This window comes from Sinohyriopsis cumingii, chromosome 6 (genome assembly GCF_028554795.1).
Source record: "Sinohyriopsis cumingii isolate HCF-2022 chromosome 6, ASM2855479v2, whole genome shotgun sequence".
Taxonomy (NCBI): domain Eukaryota; kingdom Metazoa; phylum Mollusca; class Bivalvia; order Unionida; family Unionidae; genus Sinohyriopsis; species Sinohyriopsis cumingii.
In genome coordinates this window covers 4,766,584-4,787,175 of record NC_142966.1, presented here as the reverse complement: position 1 = coordinate 4,787,175, position 20,592 = coordinate 4,766,584, and the positions used below count along the sequence as shown (strand labels likewise).

Here is a 20,592-nt window from a genome sequence, read left to right as displayed (position 1 = left end):
GAATTCGTCATTTGCCTTATGGTTGTGAGTGTGTTGTGTCAGAATGAACTTGTCATTTGCCTTAGAGGTGTGTGAAGATGAACTCGTCATTTACTTTATGGCTCTCAGTTTATTATGACAGAAATAATTCGTCATTTGCCGTATGGTTCTGGGTGTATTATGACAACTGTCCTGTATGTGCTTTCATGTAAAGCAGGTTTGTGAGATACTTCACATCATATTTCTTCTTTCTGGTAGAGTTGTCCTGAGGCACACACCTCACCAAAAGCCATTTATGAGGCAAACACCTCACCAAAAGCCACTCATGAGGAACACTCCTTACCAAATGTCATACATGAGGCACACACCTCACCAAAAGCCACTCTTGAGGCACACACATCACCAAAAGCCACTCATGAGGCACACACCTCACCAAAAGCCACTCATGAAGAACACACATCACCAAAAAGCCGCTCCTGAGCAGAGGCAACTATGCCCAACATTACCACTGTTTATTTTTATTATTCTGTTCCCAACTAGGAAGATAACCCGTTTATAAGGCCTGATTTTCAGTACAAAAGGGATAATCTTATAAAAGGGGACCACATAAATTAAAAAGTGCAAATCAGTGATTCGATAAACTGTTAATCACATACAGATATGCAGAGAGGGAGACAGAGTTCTGTGTCTCAAACTACTACTACTACTACTACTACTACTAATAATAATAATAATAATAATAATGTTATTGCTATTGCAGAGAATGAAATCAAGTTCAGAACATAAGTCAGACTTTCCTTAATGGTCAACTTTATGAAGCAACCACCTGTTTTGAATTCATATTGAAATCAAATTCTTGTAAAAATTAATCTGTTTCAAGCTACCAGCTTTCTAATGATGTCGTTTTTCTGACTTCATTTGCTGCTTATAGGACATATTTAACAGTACATTTAATACCAATGATAATCCAAAATTAAGACCTGGTGGATTTATGTAACAAAAGGAACAAGGCTTTCTTGCATCAATTTTCCCAACCACAGTGGTTCCAGAATCACTGCATATCGCTCCAGCATAGAGCGGTTTCTCATACAGCACGAGTATGGTCGTAGACTTCAGTTGGAAGATGAATGTTGTTATAATACTTAACCTGCATCCAGATCATGTGACATCGCTTTTCACTCAGAAAGCATTCACCCAGATCACCTTTACAGTTGAGTGCGCACTGTACTATATAGTATTATGGAATAACTAAGTAAAACGCGATATTTCTTGTTACACGATATTCATTTATTACTCTCTTATCCACTATTATAGCCCATCTATGTATAAGGTGATTTAACTTAAACCACACTAAACTTTGAACGATTCCACAGGAGAGCTTTATAATGAGTGTGCACCGAAGAATCCTGTATTACGATACTTACTATATTTATCAATGTGTAACAAACTGTGAACATCAACGACCCTGATCTACCAGGGCATTATATAGGGACGATGATCATTCGGATTTTATACCCAATCACATTTCTGTCAGATTAAGTTTTCACGACAGATATGATTTTCTATTGGCAAACTACAACTTGATCTCCATGTATCCTGATCGCAAAAACACTTATGATGACGGACAGTAAATATTTTGGGAAAGCGTTCGTAAGCGCTTGTTTCACAAAATCAGTTTAGTATTGACCAGTCAGAACACGTATCAGCCTAGCGTCATGATTCACCTGAGAAAGTTTAAGAAGTCCAACTAAATGAGGCCAATGAGAAATGTGGTACTGATGAGAAATGTGGTACTGATGAGAAATGTGGTACTGATCTTCTAAATGGAATGTTCAAGGAATCAGCATTATAGATAGCATACCATGCATATGACAGTAGGAATCACGTATCAATAGATAGAATAATATGAGAGTAGGAAGCACGTATCAATATATATAATAATATGACAGTAGGAAGCACGTATCAATAGATAGAATAATATGACAGTAGGAAGCACGTATCAATAGATAGAATAATATGACAGTAGGAAGCACGTATCAATATATATATAATAATATGCAGACGACCGTAGGAAGCACGTATCAATAGATAGAATATCATGACAGTAGGAAGCACGTATCAATATATAGAATAGTATGCATACGACCGTAGGAAACACGTATCAATAGCTAGAATATCATGACAGTAGGAAGCAAGCATCAATAGATAGAATACCATGCAGAAGACCGAGGAAAGAACGTATCAATAGATAGAATATCATGCAGATGACCGCAGGAAGCACGTATCCATCAACAGAAAACCCTGTAGATGACCAGAGGAAGCACGTATCAATATAATACCATGCAGATGACCGCAGGAAACATATCAATAGATAGAAAACCACGCAGATGACATAGGAAGCATGTATCGACAGATCGAATGCCATGTAGATGACCGCAGGAAACACGTATCAATAGATAGAATATCATGTAGATGACCGCAGGAAACACGTATCAATAGACAGAATACCATGCAGATGACTATAGGAAACACGTATCAATAGATAGAATACCATGCAGATCACGATAGGAAGCACGTATCAACAGATAGAATACCATGCAGATGACTATAGGAAACACGTATCAATAGATAGAATACCATGCAGATGACGATAGGAAGCACGTATCAATAGATAGAATGCCATGTAGATGACCGCAGGAAACACGTATCAATCAACAGAGTACCATGCAGATGGATCGTAGGAAGCACGTATCAATCAATAGAGTATTATGCAGATGACCGTAGGAAGTACGTATAAATCAATAGAATACCGTGCGGATGACCGTAGGAAATACGTATCAATAGATAGAATACCATGCAGATGACCGTAAGAAGTACGTATCAATCAATATAATACCATACAGATGACCGTAGGAAGTACGTGTCAATCAACAGAATACCATGCAGATGACCGTAGGAAGTACGTGTCAACCGAAATCCACTTAAATCCGTAAGATTTAATGCTTAAAATAAATTGCTGGAATAATATTTTAAGTATACAGATTTGTAAGGCTAGTATTCCTATTTCTAATCAGAATCTCTGTATTACACTCGCAAATCAGGGTCTACTTGCTCTTTGCTTAAGATAGTGGGTGAAATTTAGTCTGTATTGCACTCGCAAATCAGGGTCTACTTGCTCTTTGCTTAAGACAGTGGGTGAAATTTAGTCTGTATTGCACTCGCAAATCAGGGTCTACTTGCTCTTTGCTCAAGATAGTGGGTGAATTTAGTCTGTATTACACTCGCAAATCAGGGTCTACTTGCTCTTTGCTTAAGATAGTGGGTGAAATTTAGTTTGTATTGCACTCGCAAATCAGGGTCTACTTGCTCTTTGCTTAAGACAGTGGGTGAAATTTAGTCTGTATTGCACTCGCAAATCAGGGTCTACTTGCTCTTTGCTCAAGATAGTGGGTGAATTTAGTCTGTGTTACACTCGCAAATCATGGTCTACTTGCTCTTTGCTTAAGACAGTAGGTGAAAATTTTGTCTGTATTACACTCGCAAATCAGGGTCTACTTGCTCTTTGCTTAAGATAATGGGTGAAATTTAGTCTGTATTACACTCGCAAATCATGGTCTACTTGCTCTTTGCTTAAGTTAATGGGTGAAATTTAGTCTGTATTACACTCGCAAATCAGGGTCTACTTGCTCTTTGCTTAAGATAATGGGTGAAATTTAGTCTGTATTACACTCGCAAATCAGGGTCTACTTGCTCTTTGCTTAAAATAATGGGTGAAACTTAGTCTGTATTACACTCGCAAATCAGGGTCTACTTGCTCTTTGCTTAAAATAGTGAGTCCAATTAATAGTTCATTATATGATGGCTGATAGAGGTCTATGATGTTTGCAGTTGGGTCAGCGTCTCTTTCACAACTGAAAAGTGAGACATTCGTCTGCATTAAAAAACCCAGATGTTGTTGATTAATAAAGGGTAGATATAACAAAGCAATGCAGGAAGCACTTGCCAATATGATGCATTCGTCTGATTTTCTTGCACAGTTTTTTTGAAATAAGCGTGAAACTTACCATCGCATATCCTAGAATCGATCCTGTACCTTAACAATGGATACTGTCCCTAACACATTGATAATAGACCTTAAACGTGGATATTGTACCTTACACGTGGATAATACACTTACACGTGGGTATTGTACCTTACACGTGAATAATACATTTACACGTGAATATTGTACCTTACACGTGGATAATACACTTACACGTGGATATTGTACCTTACACGTGGATAATACACTTACACGTGGGTATTGTACCTTACACGTGGATAATACACTTACACGTGGATATTGTACCTTACACGTGGATAATACACTTACACGTGGGTATTGTACCTTACACGTGAATAATACACTTACACCTGGGTATTGTACCTTACACGTGGATAATACACTTACACGTGGATATTGTACCTTACACGTGGATAATACACTTACACGTGGATATTGTACCTTACACGTGGATAATACACTTACACGTGGATATTGTACCTTACACGTGGATAATACACTTACACGTGGATATTGTACCTTACACGTGGATAATACACTTACACGTGGATATTGTACCTTACACGTGGATAATACACTTACACGTGGATATTGTACCTTACACGTGGATAATACACTTACACGTGGATATTGTACCTTACACGTGGATAATACACTTACACGTGGATATTGTACCTTACACGTGGGTAATACACTTACACATGAATTAGTCTATAAGCTTGGTATGTCTATTATTATTATGTACATGATTAACCATTAAGTTTCCATTACAAAAGATATATTTGATCTTAAAAATAACGGGTACAAAGTGAATCGTAGACCTCAATTCAGAATTAGGGAACGATTTAAGATAAAACAGCTTCACTATATTTATTTATGTTCCGGATGTTTAAGATCATAGAACTGTTTAATCAAGTCCTGATGTGTACCAGTTCTGATCGTAAATGTTAATTTGTGCATGATTGGATTTAAATATGGGAGTGGTATTTTTGTCATTAAAAAATGGGGGAGGGTGGGAGGAAAGATGGGATGTGTTTGGGGTTTTTCTTTGAACCATAATATATTTTTTGCTTTTTTTTTAATAAAATATATATATTATTTTACTGAACTAAAAAATCATATGGACAGACAACAAAGGCCTTTCTCTTCGCAAATGTGGATCAAGTAAGTTCTCAAATAAAATTCCTGCCCCTCCATCCCATCACTATAAAATGGATATCCCCAAGAGTGAGAGATTTTGACCCTGAACCTGGCTTTTGCCTTTATCGATATAACTAAATGAAAGTAAGTATGTGGATAGTGGCAGATTTGCAAGATTTTTTTCAGATTTTATTTCTTTAGTTTATGACATCAGTAGTTTGTTGTTTTTTATTTCTTTAAGAAGTTTAAGATATCGAATTGTTTTGCCGTACCTAACACCAAAAAAAAAAAAACAAACAGAAAGAGAACACAAACCTGTCTAATATGAATTTCACTAGCGATGTTGAGTATGATGATGAGACATATTCCCAGGTACTGTATAAAGTTGAAAAACTCCTGCAATGAAAAAAATTATACAATACTTAAAGGTTTACAATACACTTGGGAATGCACTTCAGAAAAGTTCACAATTTATTGATATTTTGGGAACACACTGTAGTACCAATCCATCAATACTTGACACACGATCTAAAAATCAATAGGAACGACATTTTTACAAGACGAAATCAAATGAAATGATCCGGTATAAAAATCATTGTCCTTCGATAGCATTTAACTGAAAGGCAACTTGACTACCAGTCTTATCAAAAAGCAAATTGTCGACCTAACAAAGTGACCTGCTCTAATCTGTGTGGAATTACATTAACTTTGACCTAATTTATACAACTTGATAATGACAGAAGATCGCGATGTTGCATGTGCTTCGAAAAAATGTTGAATAAAAAACATAGTTAAAACAAAGCTTCTAAAAAATATTAGTAACATTAAACCCATCTTTGCAGAGTGGCATCCCTCATGTATAACAAACCGCAAACATAATGTGGCATTATGCCAATAAGACGCATACCTCATTCATGCGTACCTCCTGATGGGTATTATGCCATATGGATGGATACCTCAATCATGCATACCTCCTGATGGGTATTCTGCCAATAAGACGCATACCTCGCTCATGCGTTTCTCCTGATAGGTATTATGCCATTATGACGCATACCTCACTCATGCGTACCTTCTGATGGGAATTATGCCAGTAGGATGCATATCTCACTCATGCGTACCTCCTGATGGGTATTATGTCTGTAGGACACATAACCCATTCATGCGCAACTCCTGATGGGTGTTATGTCAACAGGACACATGCTTCACTCATGTGTACCTCATGATGGGTACTAAGCCTATAAGACACATGCCACGCTCATACGAACCTCCTGATAGGTATTATGCTTGTAGGACACATGCCACGCTCATACGAACCTCCTGAGAGGTATTATGCCTATAAGACTCATGCCACGCTCATACGAACCTCCTGATAAATATTATGCCTGTAGGACACGTACCTCACTTATGCATAACTCCCGATGGGTTTTATGTCTATAGGGCACATACCTCACTCATGAATACCTCCTGATGGGCGAACTTCGACCAGAGTGCATGCAATTCCAGTGTCCACTGACAGTGGAAGACACTTATTCGAATATACCGATAACTAACTTCTGGGGCATATTTTGTGTGTGTGACTTCATTTAAAAACTCATCTGGACATTTTGCGTAAAGAGTTTTAAATAACAAAAGTTTCATATGCAGTAGAGTATGTTTATTTCTAAGGGGTTATGTTCCTTTCTTTCCATTTTTTTATATTTACTTTTGTATAATTTAAATTTAATCAGCAACACAGTATTACGATAACGTGCCGGTAAACCCTAACACACACACACACACACACACACACACACACACACACACACATATTGAATGTTACATTTTAAATGATAGTACATACCCAAACTCTGTCAATAAAGACGGATAAAAGCACCATCTGAAGTAAGGCCTGGCCTTCGATCACCCGCCACATCACAATGATGATCCACGTCATGGTTGAATGTAAAGCTTCCGTCTGTAAAGCCTTCAAACAAAAAGACCCAAGATAAAGAATATTTAGAGGTTCCTTACTTTAGAAAAAAAATACAAATTAATCAGTTACTTCAATATACAAGCTTTGATATTATTTCATTTTTGTTGGTTTTAATGGCACTTTTACACATTATTGGCAATTTCATGTCGAGGAAATGAGAGGTAACTGCCTTTCCCCATGGACACAGATAGAACCAACCATTGACTAAGCTAAGCAAGCATCGAACCTATGATCCGTGTATTACGAACCCGACGCTCTACCGACTGAGCATTTCTCCTCAGTTGACATGTATACTAAACTTCAAAATTATATCCATTTTCATTTTAAAAAATTTAAAGTTTTTGGCACTAATATGAAACTAATGGTTGATTATAATTAGATGCTGTACAGTGTGTTCGGGAATTTCTCTAACAAGATATCAATAATTAACACGTTCATTGATTGTGACACCCTTGCCATGGTAACAAACTGAGATATAAACCATCTTAAATTTGAGTCTGTGCTTGTATGAGACACACGAATTATTGTGATATTAGCAATAAAAAAGAATACTGACATGTATTTAATTTGCATGTAAGAATGGTATTGTGTAAAATATAACACTAAAGCTGGAGGGGAAAATATTTGAATAGTGGTTTATTTGCACTCTTCCAAAAGTGTTTAATAATTTATTTGATTTTTAATGTTTATACAGATAAATTCCTCAGCCATGCTTTTGTTTTATCAACTACATTCGGACATCTGCTTAGTTATAAATGTTTATGACACAAAAATTACTTATAAATTATGAAATAATTTGTACCACGGTATACCAGGACACTTCTGAACGTACCGCGATACGTGCCACGGAATACCAGGGCACTTCTGAACGTACCGCGATACGTGCCACGGTATACCAGGGCACTTCTGAACGTACCGCGATATGTGCCACGGTATACCAGGGCACTTCTGAACGTACCGCGATACGTGCCACGGTACACCGCAATTATATTAAGGACCAATATTTGAACGTTCTTTTTCAAGGGCATAACATTTTTCTTTAATTTTCGTCTGTCAATTGTTGGAAAATATCTTGCTCAGATTTAAAGCAAATTAATAAAAAATTATATCAACTATTTTATTTCGAAAAATATTAATTATCTTGAGATGAAAAAGAAAATAGTTTAGCTCAAAAGAAATTACCCCCCCCAAAAAAAAAAATCAAATGGACAGTAACTTATAGTCTAACGGTCTAAAATTGATGTATCTACGTAAATAAGTAATTTAAATTATCCGTCAAAATGACGTCAAAGCGATTTATATAAGTTTAGTCCTGTCAAACTACTAGTACGGATTTGCCACGTATAATAACAAACATCATCCAAATTTTGTACCTTAGTTTTTTAAATTTTCCTTCCTTGATCTTACAGTTTGATTCTTTTCCTTTTGCTGTATGAGTTATTAGTCACGTAATGACTCAGTATTTATATTTTACACATGTATTCAGTCATTTGCATATGCCAAACAAAACTTTTCATTTTAAATTTTGAAGGAATTTTTTTTTTCCATTTTCTAAACCTTAGAACATGAGATCGAATTTCCTTTGAACTGTGACATTCTTCTATGAGTACTGAGCAGTTCCTTTCTTTGTCTGGCGAACTGAAATGTATGGAGATTGACATCTTACTAGCCAAAGTTCCAATAAGTTAACCCTATCTACACCTTGGCGGATCGAGCTGATATTACTCGGCTTCGGATCTGGGAGTTTCATTGGATGCGGCGGCAAGCCATCGCATCCAATAAAAATTAAGCTGTTCAATTTTGAACACTGTTCATACATGATCAGAACAAGGGAAACACATAACTGGAATGGACTCATACATAAGCAATTTTCCACTGCAGGTCCGTTGTTTGTACAAATACCTTTCCCTCAAATACACCTGCAATTGCTTCTCTCTGGTACTTAGTCATACTTTCGATGTTCAAGTTAAAAAGTATCCTTTTGAAGTCAATTGTCTCCACCATTTTTGGCCGATGTACAATGCGACGCTGTTATACGCTGTTAGCCAGCTGCCATTATATACTAAGGGAGACAACTCATTAAATCCAATAGATGTCGCTAGGACAAAACATTAACATATCTGCTCGATCCGCCAATGTGTAGGTAGAGTCAAGATATCGGAACCTTGGTTAGCGAAGATGGGAGATTTCGTAAATTCCTATATGTAATGTATCTCTCGCTCTTCACCGCTCATATCGCTGTCAGAAGGCTGTTTTCAACCGAGGATCATCGGAAACTTAGCACATTGATTGTGCGCAGTAATACACGAGCATGTAGACTGGATCCTACCTTGCATCTAGTATCATTTATTGAAATCCAAATAAAAATAACTAGGCTATATTTGAAGTTTCAAATTTTTTTCATTATTACGTTAATTGTATTTTGTGGCGCTTGCCGCGAGTGGCCTTGTAATAGCATCAGCTTTTGTGTTAACATCAGTGCAAGTAAAGAATTCTTTACTTTTCTCTGTCTTGTAAAATCATTTTTTTTTGTGTTAACATCACTGCAAGTAAAGAGTTACTTCCTTTTTTCCCCTCCTACGCTTTGGGGGAGAATCTTAACATTCTCAACTGCACTAAAACAATTGCAGCAAAAAGATCGCAGAAAATGCAGCATGAATTGAACGCGATGCAGTCATCAAAGAATACGTTTTCCAGAGGTGGCAATTTACCAAATCGTTGTGGCTGTGACTTAATCTTTCGAAACATGCATCAATCTCTAACAGCGCAGAACGTGACCCAACCGTGGAATCTGCCTTGAGACATCGGCGTACTATGCTATCTTCAAACTATAAGAAGAGTAAGTGCATGGCGGTTTTGCGGCACGTCAACACCTAAAGGGAGTTATCCTGCCGAGGTATTTGGAGTAATATGTCTTGCCAAGAACACACCACGACAGCCGAGTTTTTGCAGGATTCGAATCAACACCCCTCTGATCGCAAGTCCAGCACGCTGTAACCAAGGAGACACCGTTAAAAAGCAATTGTGTGTGTGCATATGGCTGTAACCAAGGAGACACTATCTAAAGGCAAGAAGTGTGTGTGTGTGTGTGTGTGTGTGTGTGTGTGTGTGTGTGTGTGTGTGTGTGTGTGTGCATCTGACTGTAACCAAGGAGACACTGTCTGAAAGGAAGAAGTGTGTGCGTGTGTGTGTGTGTGTGTGTGTTTGTGTGTGTGTGTGTGTATGGTTGCATTTTGGTCACAAACGTGCTGTACTAATAACAAACAAGCAATAATTGTGTCAAGTAAAGACGGGTACTGCATTAATATGACAGCAGTCTGCGTGTCAAAACGTATAACATTTCAAATTTATATCACACGTACGTAGATGGATAGATTCTACGTTGGAACTATATTCTGAGTTTATATTGTGCGAACCTTACACATTTTTGTTTTTATTTTGACGGAATTATTTCCATAAAAAGAATTTAAAAATCATATAGAGATATGTGTATTTTGACAGCAAGCAGATGGACGCGGTGTGCATGTTAAGCCAGTGTTCCAATGAAACACATTAATGACAAACAAGTGACAAAACTTTTACCGCCCTTGTTGCCGCCGTCATTGCAAAATTGACTTATATATCTCTCTTCGGCACTAATGGGTACTCGAAACATATAGTGAAGAGACTCTGGGTAGAATTATGCAACATTTATGTTCCATGCGATATTACAGTCATTGGTCCCAGATCAATGCCCGATGTATGTAAACTAAAATGTCCGACTTTCCGTTCAGGAAGTCCTGTAATAACTTTGACTCATCCAAGCTGACAGTGCGACTCTCCATGGAAGTCTGAAACTCAGTTATTATTCATATCAATAATTAAACAATTTACGAGAAATTTATGTATGTTGGTCCTCTGACATATTGTGAAGAAACATTGATCATAGACACTTTGATTTTGCTTAATGCTTTAGGTCTTAAAGGTATAAATGGAAAATTGTCAACATGAAAAAATGACAATGTAGAAGAAATAAAAGTCACCTTTCCTTAATCCCCAAAACTCACAAAGAAACCATTCGCATTCCTTCTTCAACAAAATAATTTTTCTTAAAATTCTTTGAACAATTTTTAAAATCCATTCATCAACTACTATGTTCATGCATACCTCAGATATAACTTTTACCCATCCTCTCTGACAATTTTGTAAATATAAAAAAAAAACACGCAAAGATTTCAACTGCAAAAAACGACTAAATAGTTAATTTGCTGATTATTGGAGCCTTTTTTCTATGCATTTCTCATCAGATTTCATCTTTTTTTTCATCTTGGCTTTGTAGATTTAGGTTTTGGGTAAAGAGTATAGAATTTTCAATTCATAACTGTGATGGAAATGTACGCCAATCTTACAATTTCCGGGGGGGGGGGGGGGGGAACTAGACTGGCTTGCACTCTCTGAATTTTTTCGCTCTTTATTGACGAAATTGCAACCAACCAAGCCACGTCCAAAAGCACAAGCACTACCATCCTCACACAAAAATTACCACAGCCCCGTTTTAGCTATCGGTCTATGCAACTACTTACCGTTATATTTGGATCAGTAAACTCATTCTGGAAAACGTATGTATATCTCTCCACCACCTTGTCCCAAGTGCCTGCTGCAATAATCAAAGTAAATCCAAAACAGAATACTTTCCAGAAGATGTATTTCCGAGTAAGACCTCCCGAAGGTCTTTCCGCCCCTGTAAGAAAGTTCAGTGGAAAGGATTTCCTAACTGGAGAGCCATTTTGTCTTTCCGGACTTTGAGGAGTAGCATCCGGTGACTTCACTGGAAGAACGCTGTGATTAAATCGACTAGGTGGACACTTCCATAAATAGAACAGTATCCCGAAACTAAGGGCAAATCCACCGATTATATCACTATAGATGTCTACATAATATCCTAGATTACTTTTGTTGGATCTGTAGTTTCCTTTGGTTTGGGAATGACTCCTGTAAACAACTCCATCTAGATCGTCAAGCCAGTTTCTGAAATGATATATCACCACGCCAAGTCTTCTGTGGCATAAACTTTCTGAAGACACAAATTTGCCAGCAACAAAGGCCAGAAACAAATGGGTGAAGCTTATCATATTTGGTGTAATGAAATAGAAAACTTTGCTGAATTGCGTTACGTCATCAAAGTATTCAGCCAATGGTGTGAAAATATAATGGTTTACTGGATCGGTCATCAGAAGCTTCATGCTGAGTGGCTCAAATGGAGAAAAGTATTGGCTACCAATCATTTTCTGTCCCACCAAAGTTGTCGATTGTAGAGAAAAATATAAATGAATATCCATAACAACAAAAAATGAAAGAAGAATAGATAGAAAAATGATGATAGCATATTTGCCGTTGCAGGCGATATTCATCGTCAAATTGGACATCATGTTTATCAGAACTGTCGATGATTTTATTAACGAGAAATTTCTTCGGAATGAATTTCTATTAAAATCTGTCGAGAACATAAATTAGTTGTTAGGAGACTAAAGTCATCAAAACCTTCATTCGTCATGTCCCAGAATAGTTTCTCTTAACGACTGTCGTCTGCTTCAGGTTCTATTATTTTTTACTGGCCAAATGTTGACTTAATACTTGCAAGTGATCTCCGTATACTTCCTCGACTAAACTTCGGACTGCCTTAGTTGGCATCGCATCCTAAACTCTGAAAAGAGAGAGAGAGAGCATCAGCTAATTATTAGATAGTTACAACATCCACGAAATAAATCCATAAACAACCAGACACGTGTGGGGTCAACACTCGATCAGATGATACTTGCATTATGGTGATTGCCACAGATATGCACAGGACACACACCGTGAAACTAGTTTACTCTAATATGATATAACCTTATTAGCTGGTAGTGTACCAGTTAGTGTAATATTTTATTTAGATGTTGTTTTGCCTTTTTTTTCGGTCCTCGTGCCTTCATTTTGCCACGAGCACATGGTACAGAAAATACATAAATATACCAAACTTCGTATTATATGCGTTATGTCTTCTTCCTATGGTGATTAGATTCAAAGGGAAAATGGTCATCAATCACTTTTTTATAACTAGTTATCAAGCACTTATATTTATAACTAGTTATCAAGCACTTATAGTTATAACTAGTTATCAAGCACTTATATTTATAACTAGTTATCAAGCACTTATTTGTACAACTGCGACATTCTCAGTTACAGCAGACTCAAGAAAATACATTAAAATATGTATGCAGTGAATAAAGGTATTCCTAAAAAGCTAACCTAACAGAAGATTAATACACCTATTTTTCGCATAAAATGAAGTAGGGGTATATCCATATTGTTAGAGAACAGTTCAAGTTTCATTTAGGTTGTGGCTCGTGTTAAAGGGACATAAGTGTGAAATAAAATAAATAAATGCAGATACAGAAACATGAAGAAAATCGTTTTGTTAACGGTTTCCATAACAACGCATAGCACAATCAACAAATCATTTCCCAACGCTAATTTTGCGATTGCACTGAAAGACACATGGTGATTTCAATTCTATATAAAGAAAGAATGCAATGCCTTGGAATCTGGATGTCCAAATTTAGCCCAATTTCTTGCTTTTTTCACCATTGGCAACTTTTTCTCAAAATGTCTGGGAAAAAAATCGTACAGCCCAAAGTACATAAGAAACTTGCAAAAAGAAATAACAGGTTTCATGATTTACGTCAAAGGTGTTACACAATTTCGACACGTTGGCCAAAGGTAATGAAGCTATTGGCGGTCTGGTGCTGAACACATCGGCCAAACTTTGCTGACCTTTGAAGTGTAAATTTTGACCCTAACCCTATATGACCGAGTCTTCTTTCACTCACGGCTGTCACCCAAGTTTCGTGTGTGGATTGCGATATGTATTTTGCAACAATATCCAGTTAACCGTCAGTACATGGAACATACTAATAAGTAACAATTATAGAAGGAAAGCCGGTGTAAACGTTTCAGTTTATAACAACGTTGTAATATACACATGTAACTTACACGAAATTTACCTAATTATGTTCTTGCTTCCTGCTTAGTTATATACATCCACTTGTGCCGCTGGCGATTGTGCATTTCCTTAATGCTGTTGTCAGTTAATACCAAGCCGATGATTTACTATAGACTGGTATGACGAAAACAGCCAGTCTTAACTTAGCAATTAGGGTGAGTGTATGAGACTTGGTATTGTTGTTGCTACTGTTGCTGCCGTTATTTTGCTTTATTACATATTTGAACATGAATCTTATATTGCATTCTGACTGCATAACATCATCCTATATTGCAAAATGACTATATATATATATATATATATATATATAGAGAGAGAGAGAGAGAGAGAGAGAGAGAGAGAGACAGAGACAGAGACAGAGAGAGAGAGGGCGTGTGTGTGTGTGTGTGTGTGTGTGTGTGTAATCTGGATTCTTAACGTAGCTTAATAAACAAACAAAAATTCAGTCATATCACTACGATGTCTGTCTAGCACTGGAGCATCATGCGGCAGACATGTAGCACGATGTCACCCAGTCACATTATCCTGACACCGGTCTGACCAGTACAACTGACTATATATAATCATCCTATAATGCAAACTGATTACATATCATCATATTTTCTTCGGTTGTGTATATCCTTTTCACAGTGTGCTTTTCATCTTTATTTACGTTTTAAAGGTGAAAACGTACAAATCAACAAATCTAAGAAAGAAAACTGGAGTGGGTTATCATAAAAACTCACACTCCCATTTGGATTTTTATACGCAAATTTTGACCACATTTCAACCCTGTTATAGACTTTTGCGGGCACGTTTATGGTGTCCGTTATCCTATATAGATCGCTGGCCAAGTCGTAAACCCTTATCTACTAATGGTGTTAATTACATTACTATTTTCCCTTCCTAAGCCTCTATACGAAATGACGTATCTGCCCTGTGTACGTACTAAAATGCAAGATGTTTCAGAGGATCGTCATTCTTCCAGAAACCTAACTAAAATACATGGATAGAAGCAAACTAGAAACTGGATAATTTTAGAATTCTTTTTGAAGGATTTACGTTCAATAATAATTCGAAATCTACTTTTCTTTCAAGCGATAAAGATAAGCAGAGAATCTGATCTCTTCTTTTTGTTCAATCAGCCCAACACCTGGATGGCAGAAAAACATAAACTTGGTGTTGTAAGGAAACGATAAGCAGACAATTCCATCTCCTTTATTCTCCAACAACAACTTAGTGTCGTAGGTATATAAGAAAAAGATCAGCAGCCCAACACCTGAACGGCAGAATAACAAAAGTTTTGTGTTGTAAGGAAAAAATAAATAGACAATCCGATTTCATTTTATTCTCCAAGCAGCCCAACACATGAATGACAGAATAATATAAACTTTATCTTGTATGAAGGAAATAACGACATGCAGACAATCCTATCTGCATTCTTTAATTAGCCCAATACCTAGATAGCATAATAGGGTTGACTTACAGTTCAATTCATTAACTTTATTACAATAAACATTTACGTACCTGCAGAGTATGTTTTACAAATATTACAAACATTGCGTGGTTATCAAATACAATATGTGCAAATTTAAAACAGACTAACGGTACTTGTCAAGATAAAGAGTTATGTATGTTTAATTTCCGTTGTTAGTTTGTTTTCAAAAAATATTTTTTATTTCATTATTTGCTATTGCAATGTAACATTGTATGTTGGACTTAACCTTGTGCAATATCAGGTTTATTTTCTACTTGATATGAATTAATGATCTTTTTGATAGTCTGTAAACAACTAATATGTAGCTAAAGTATTCTTTATGTGTATAGGTTTAATATCATGATCATTATTAATTGAAGTAAACATGTTTATTTCGGTCCAGGTCTTGATCATTGAAATTCCCATACAATGTACCTAATTATAACTAAGATTTTATTTTGTAAATATTATGGATCTTCCAGAAGGTTATTTTCCATTAGTAATGATTTTTGTTTTATTTAGAAAATGCTAATTGTGACCCGAGGTCAAGTAGAAAACTATATAATCTTGTTAGTGCAAAAATTATTCATTCGTGCTTTACGATCTAGCACAATCGATCTTGTAATATTGTTGTGTCCAGAAGTTCAACTGGGTCTGGAATTTATTTCTTGAAATTATATAATTCAGTGATTATTTTCTCTGGAAATACAGAGTGCTGTTTAAAAGAATAATATTCTTGGACAGAGGCATCATTGGGATTTATAGTGAATTCAAACCTGGAGTATATTACTGTGTTTCCACAAACGATTGTTGGCACAACAATATAATACAGGCCGCCACAGGCACACCAATACCTTCAGCAATGGACTAATTTTGGATTTTGTAATTCTAGGAACACTTTGGGATTTAATTCGCAATACCGTAAAATTCTTTTTTGTGTTGTCATTTTCACTTTTGTATTCATGAGAAAAAATTGTTTGTTGAATTTTGTAAACCTTTTTGCTTTTAAATCTTTCCTGTTACTTTGTTAAGAGCATATATTCGTAATACTAGAAAAAGAGGATGGACAAATATACAGTCTTTATTTAAAAAAATACTCTAAAAACAATAATCTCTTATTTTAAATGCTCCATAAACAAATTTAGCTAGTGAACATGTTTTCATATTACTCAATGTGGACAATTCAGTGCATTTGTGCATGGATTGTTTTTTTTCCATAAGTACTTTTGAATTAAGTTTAGAGTCAGCATACAATGGACAAACTAAAAGAAAATGATATTAGTCTTTAATATCACAGACATTATGTATTTTTAATTTATGTTGTCGGTGCCAAAACTAAAGACAACTCGTCTTACTCTGTACTGATATCTCTCGTAGATTGTACAGTTTCACTTATTGTAGAGAAATACAGATAAATAGAAAATCCGATCGATTTGTATTCTCCAATAAGTCCAATCTCCTGTCATCTCAATACCTAGAAGAGTGACATAGACTTAGTGTCAGGAAACGAAGACATGCAGACAATCCGATCTCTTTTTGTGTTCTCCGACCAGCACAACACGTGGATATCGTAACGGCATAAACTTAGCGTTGAGAACGGTTATATTTAATTAACGGTTATATTTAACTAACGCTTATATTTAATTATCAAAACGAATAAGTTTGTCGATTCTCAGATGAACACAAAAAAATGCAAGTTAATCTGTCGACTTTGTTTTGATGTATTCCCCACTTCACCTCGCATTTTTATCGTTCTAACGTCATGTGTGCTAACTGTGAAAGGCCTGCTGCATCAATTTACTGTAGTTTCTCTTAACATCTGTATTAATGTATATAAGGATATGAAACTTAAGATTGAGTTCGTACATCAAAGTACCTGTTCCCAGTGAGAGCAAATTTAAACAGTAATCTGATTGATAACACACACACACACACACACACACAGAGGCACACACACAGAGGCACACAAACACACACACATCATCATCATCATCCTGTCATTTTTTTAAAACTGTATTGCACCCTCTGATCATTACTAATAACGATACATGCAAGCTTGTTTTTTTTTCTTTCTGTTAAGGTGAATGTTTGACAAAATGTTTAAAATTAAGTGGTTTTTCACCCCCTTGGCATTGTACTGACAAATATGGCCCTTCATTTCGCAAATAAAAGGCACTTCCAACACCGTCCAGACGGATTACTTTGAGGAAAGGTGATATCGCTTACAGATTTCGATAGCCCTTTTAATAGAATGAAACCATGGATTGAATCAATTATAAACATAAACCAGAGTTACGGTAGATATATATTAATAAATACGTTGTCAGTTGGGGTCGTTATTGATTTTCTAACAAGTTCGATCAAGAAAAAGCTTTTGATCGGATAGAGCATGACCTCATTATAAAAGCCTTAGAATGATGTGGAATCGGTACTAGCATAATAAATTGGACAAGGGCTATGTATGTGAATGTAACGTCAATAATAATAAAAATGGGGGAATTGACAGGAGAGGACACCATGATACAAAGGTCTGGGAGACACGGATGAACCCCATCATTGCTACTATATGTTATTGCAGTCAAATCACTAAATAGAATATTAAAAGGAATACCAACATACAAGGGATCAAGATACCCAATTTCGAGGGCGAACTTTAAACTTTACTCCATGTTGACGACTGTACAAACTTCACCAGAGACGGTTCATCTTTTAAGCATTTACAAAATGAATTCACTCAATTTGAGGGAAAAAAACTGGTTCAGCAATCAATCACGACAAAACAGAAATTATATTAATAGACAAATGGCGTGGAAACCATCCAGGTTTCCCACCAAACCTAAATAAAAATCATGTAAAAGCCGTAGGAACATTATATAGGAAGAAATCTACTCACCAAAATTATCGAATAGTACTGAAGAATGTAGAAGAGATTGGCACTTGCTCACAAACATCACTAAATCTAACAGAGCACATCCAGGTTGTCAAAACCTTCGTGTATGGTCAAATGAATTACATGATAAAAACGGTACACTTCACCGTGTATAGTCAAATGAATTACATTATAAAAATGGTACACTTCACCGGGTATAGTCAAATGAATTAGGTACAGTTCACCGTGTATAGTCAAATGAATTACATTACAAAAACGGTACACTTCACCGTGTATAGTCAAATGAATTACATTACAAAAACGGTGCCGAAGCCATGTTAAATACCATAGAAAAGAGTATCTTACATTTTATCATTAATAACAGAATACATCATATGTATTAACGTATACATATATAGATCAAAAGAGAAAGGAGGATTAGGGGTAACTAATTTGAGTATCAAACAGAAGTCAGTTATATTAAATGGGATAAAGCATATTTACAGCTCTCCACAACACCCGTGGGAAGCACTGTATGCATATTTTGATGGTTATTTATGTCGTATCAACGACTGTATCTTTAGAAATAATGCAAAACGAAACTACGGAAACCACCCTTATGTTGTCGAAGAATAATGGACTCATTATACAGATACAAAGATCATGGAAACATTTGGAAACATTATAAAATACATATAATACTCTAAATAAAAATACTTTTGACGAAAAAATTATTAATAGAGATACGTAATCTTGAACTAAATTGTGTGGGGGGTATAAAAAAATGGGCAGGTGTATGATCAGTACAAAGTAAAATGTTGCCATACCTACATGATGCATGGGTGACTGGTGAAACAGCATTTAAAAGACATCTAAGTACGATCCCACCTTGCCACCAATGTGGGAGCCACACAGACTCTAAGAATCATATAATTTTAAGATATAAAAACACAGCATCAGACGGATATAGGATCACCAAAAAATGCATCAGACGGATATAGGATCACCAAAACGTTCGTGGAAAATACGCAGGGTGGGGGTGGATGCCAAAAACCTGCTATATACAAATGATATTACAGATGAAGAAATACACATAATTAATCAATTTTATTACCACAATTATGAAAATCAAAGACAGGATATACTTTCAAGCTGACACGTCCTCAAGCAATAGAAAATAATAACCGACTCCACTGACCTGCATCCGGGAATATTGACATGGAGGAGGACCGGGAGGGAACACCTCGAAAAAGGGTTGATCCCATGGGAGCCTCTGGGGCGGGTTCTCTTTGTCTCACTCTGATGGGTTGCTGTAGAAGGAGTCGGTTGAGAGAAAACTAACACAAATAACACACCAACACAAACACAAAATTACCTCGTAGAAATTAATTAATATATCATCTACCACAGGTAGGGTTCGATCCCGGGCCGAGTCATACCAAAGACTTACAAAAATGGTACTAACAGCTGCCTCGCTTGGCGCTCAGCACTAGGAGCTTAGTGTTAGGACTGGTCGGCCTGGTGTCAGGATAATGTGACTGGGTGGGACATCGTGTTATATGTCTGCGGTATGATGCCCCAGTGCTAGACATCACTATAAACTGTCACACTGCAGACATCGTAAAGATATGACTGAAAAATTGTTAAAGCTACGTTAAAATCCAAATCACACACACACACACACACACACACACACACAGAGAGAAAGCTAAAAAGCAACGACTATATAGCTGTTCGAGCTCTTTAAAATCAGCCAGCGGGCCACATGCGGCCCGCGGGTTGGACAGCACTACTCTATGGCTTGTTTTACTCCTGAGATATTTTTATATTCATGAAGCCATCGTTGACTTTTGTGCGTTGTACCAAACTGAAGTTACGGGCTCCGAAACGTGCGATATTCGCGAATTTTGCCTGCTGGGGCAACTCCAAGCTTATGTGACAATAGGTGAAAAGGGTACATATACCATGTTTGCGACTCTACGATACATCCCTTCTTTAATTACAAAACAGTGGTATATGCAAAAGTAAGGTTTTACTTGCCATTAACTCGATTCAACTTTGTAAATCCTGTTCCATGGAAGAATTAGACACT

At 36.4% G+C, this 20,592-nt stretch overlaps 1 protein-coding gene across 7 annotated transcripts in view; it reads right to left on the bottom strand.

The window, feature by feature from the left end:
* LOC149796299 (ceramide phosphoethanolamine synthase-like) overlaps positions 1-20,592 on the bottom strand; it is a 99,186-nt gene that overhangs the window by 51,708 nt on the left and 26,886 nt on the right. For 4 of the 7 annotated variants that reach the window (XM_089960945.1, XM_089960943.1, XM_089960944.1 and 1 more), the window contains 3 exons: positions 11,717-12,837; positions 7,023-7,145; positions 5,498-5,578 (listed from right to left, as the gene is read on the bottom strand). In XM_089960945.1, coding sequence (XP_089817071.1) covers positions 5,498-5,578; positions 7,023-7,145; positions 11,717-12,640 — 1,128 coding nt within the window. In that variant the 5' untranslated portion in view covers positions 12,641-12,837. Of the gene's footprint in view, positions 1-5,497; positions 5,579-7,022; positions 7,146-9,870; positions 10,146-10,833; positions 10,985-11,716; positions 12,838-14,176; positions 14,244-20,592 lie in introns of those variants that run through there. The other 3 variants (XM_089960947.1, XM_089960949.1, XM_089960948.1) reach the window with 3 other exon arrangements.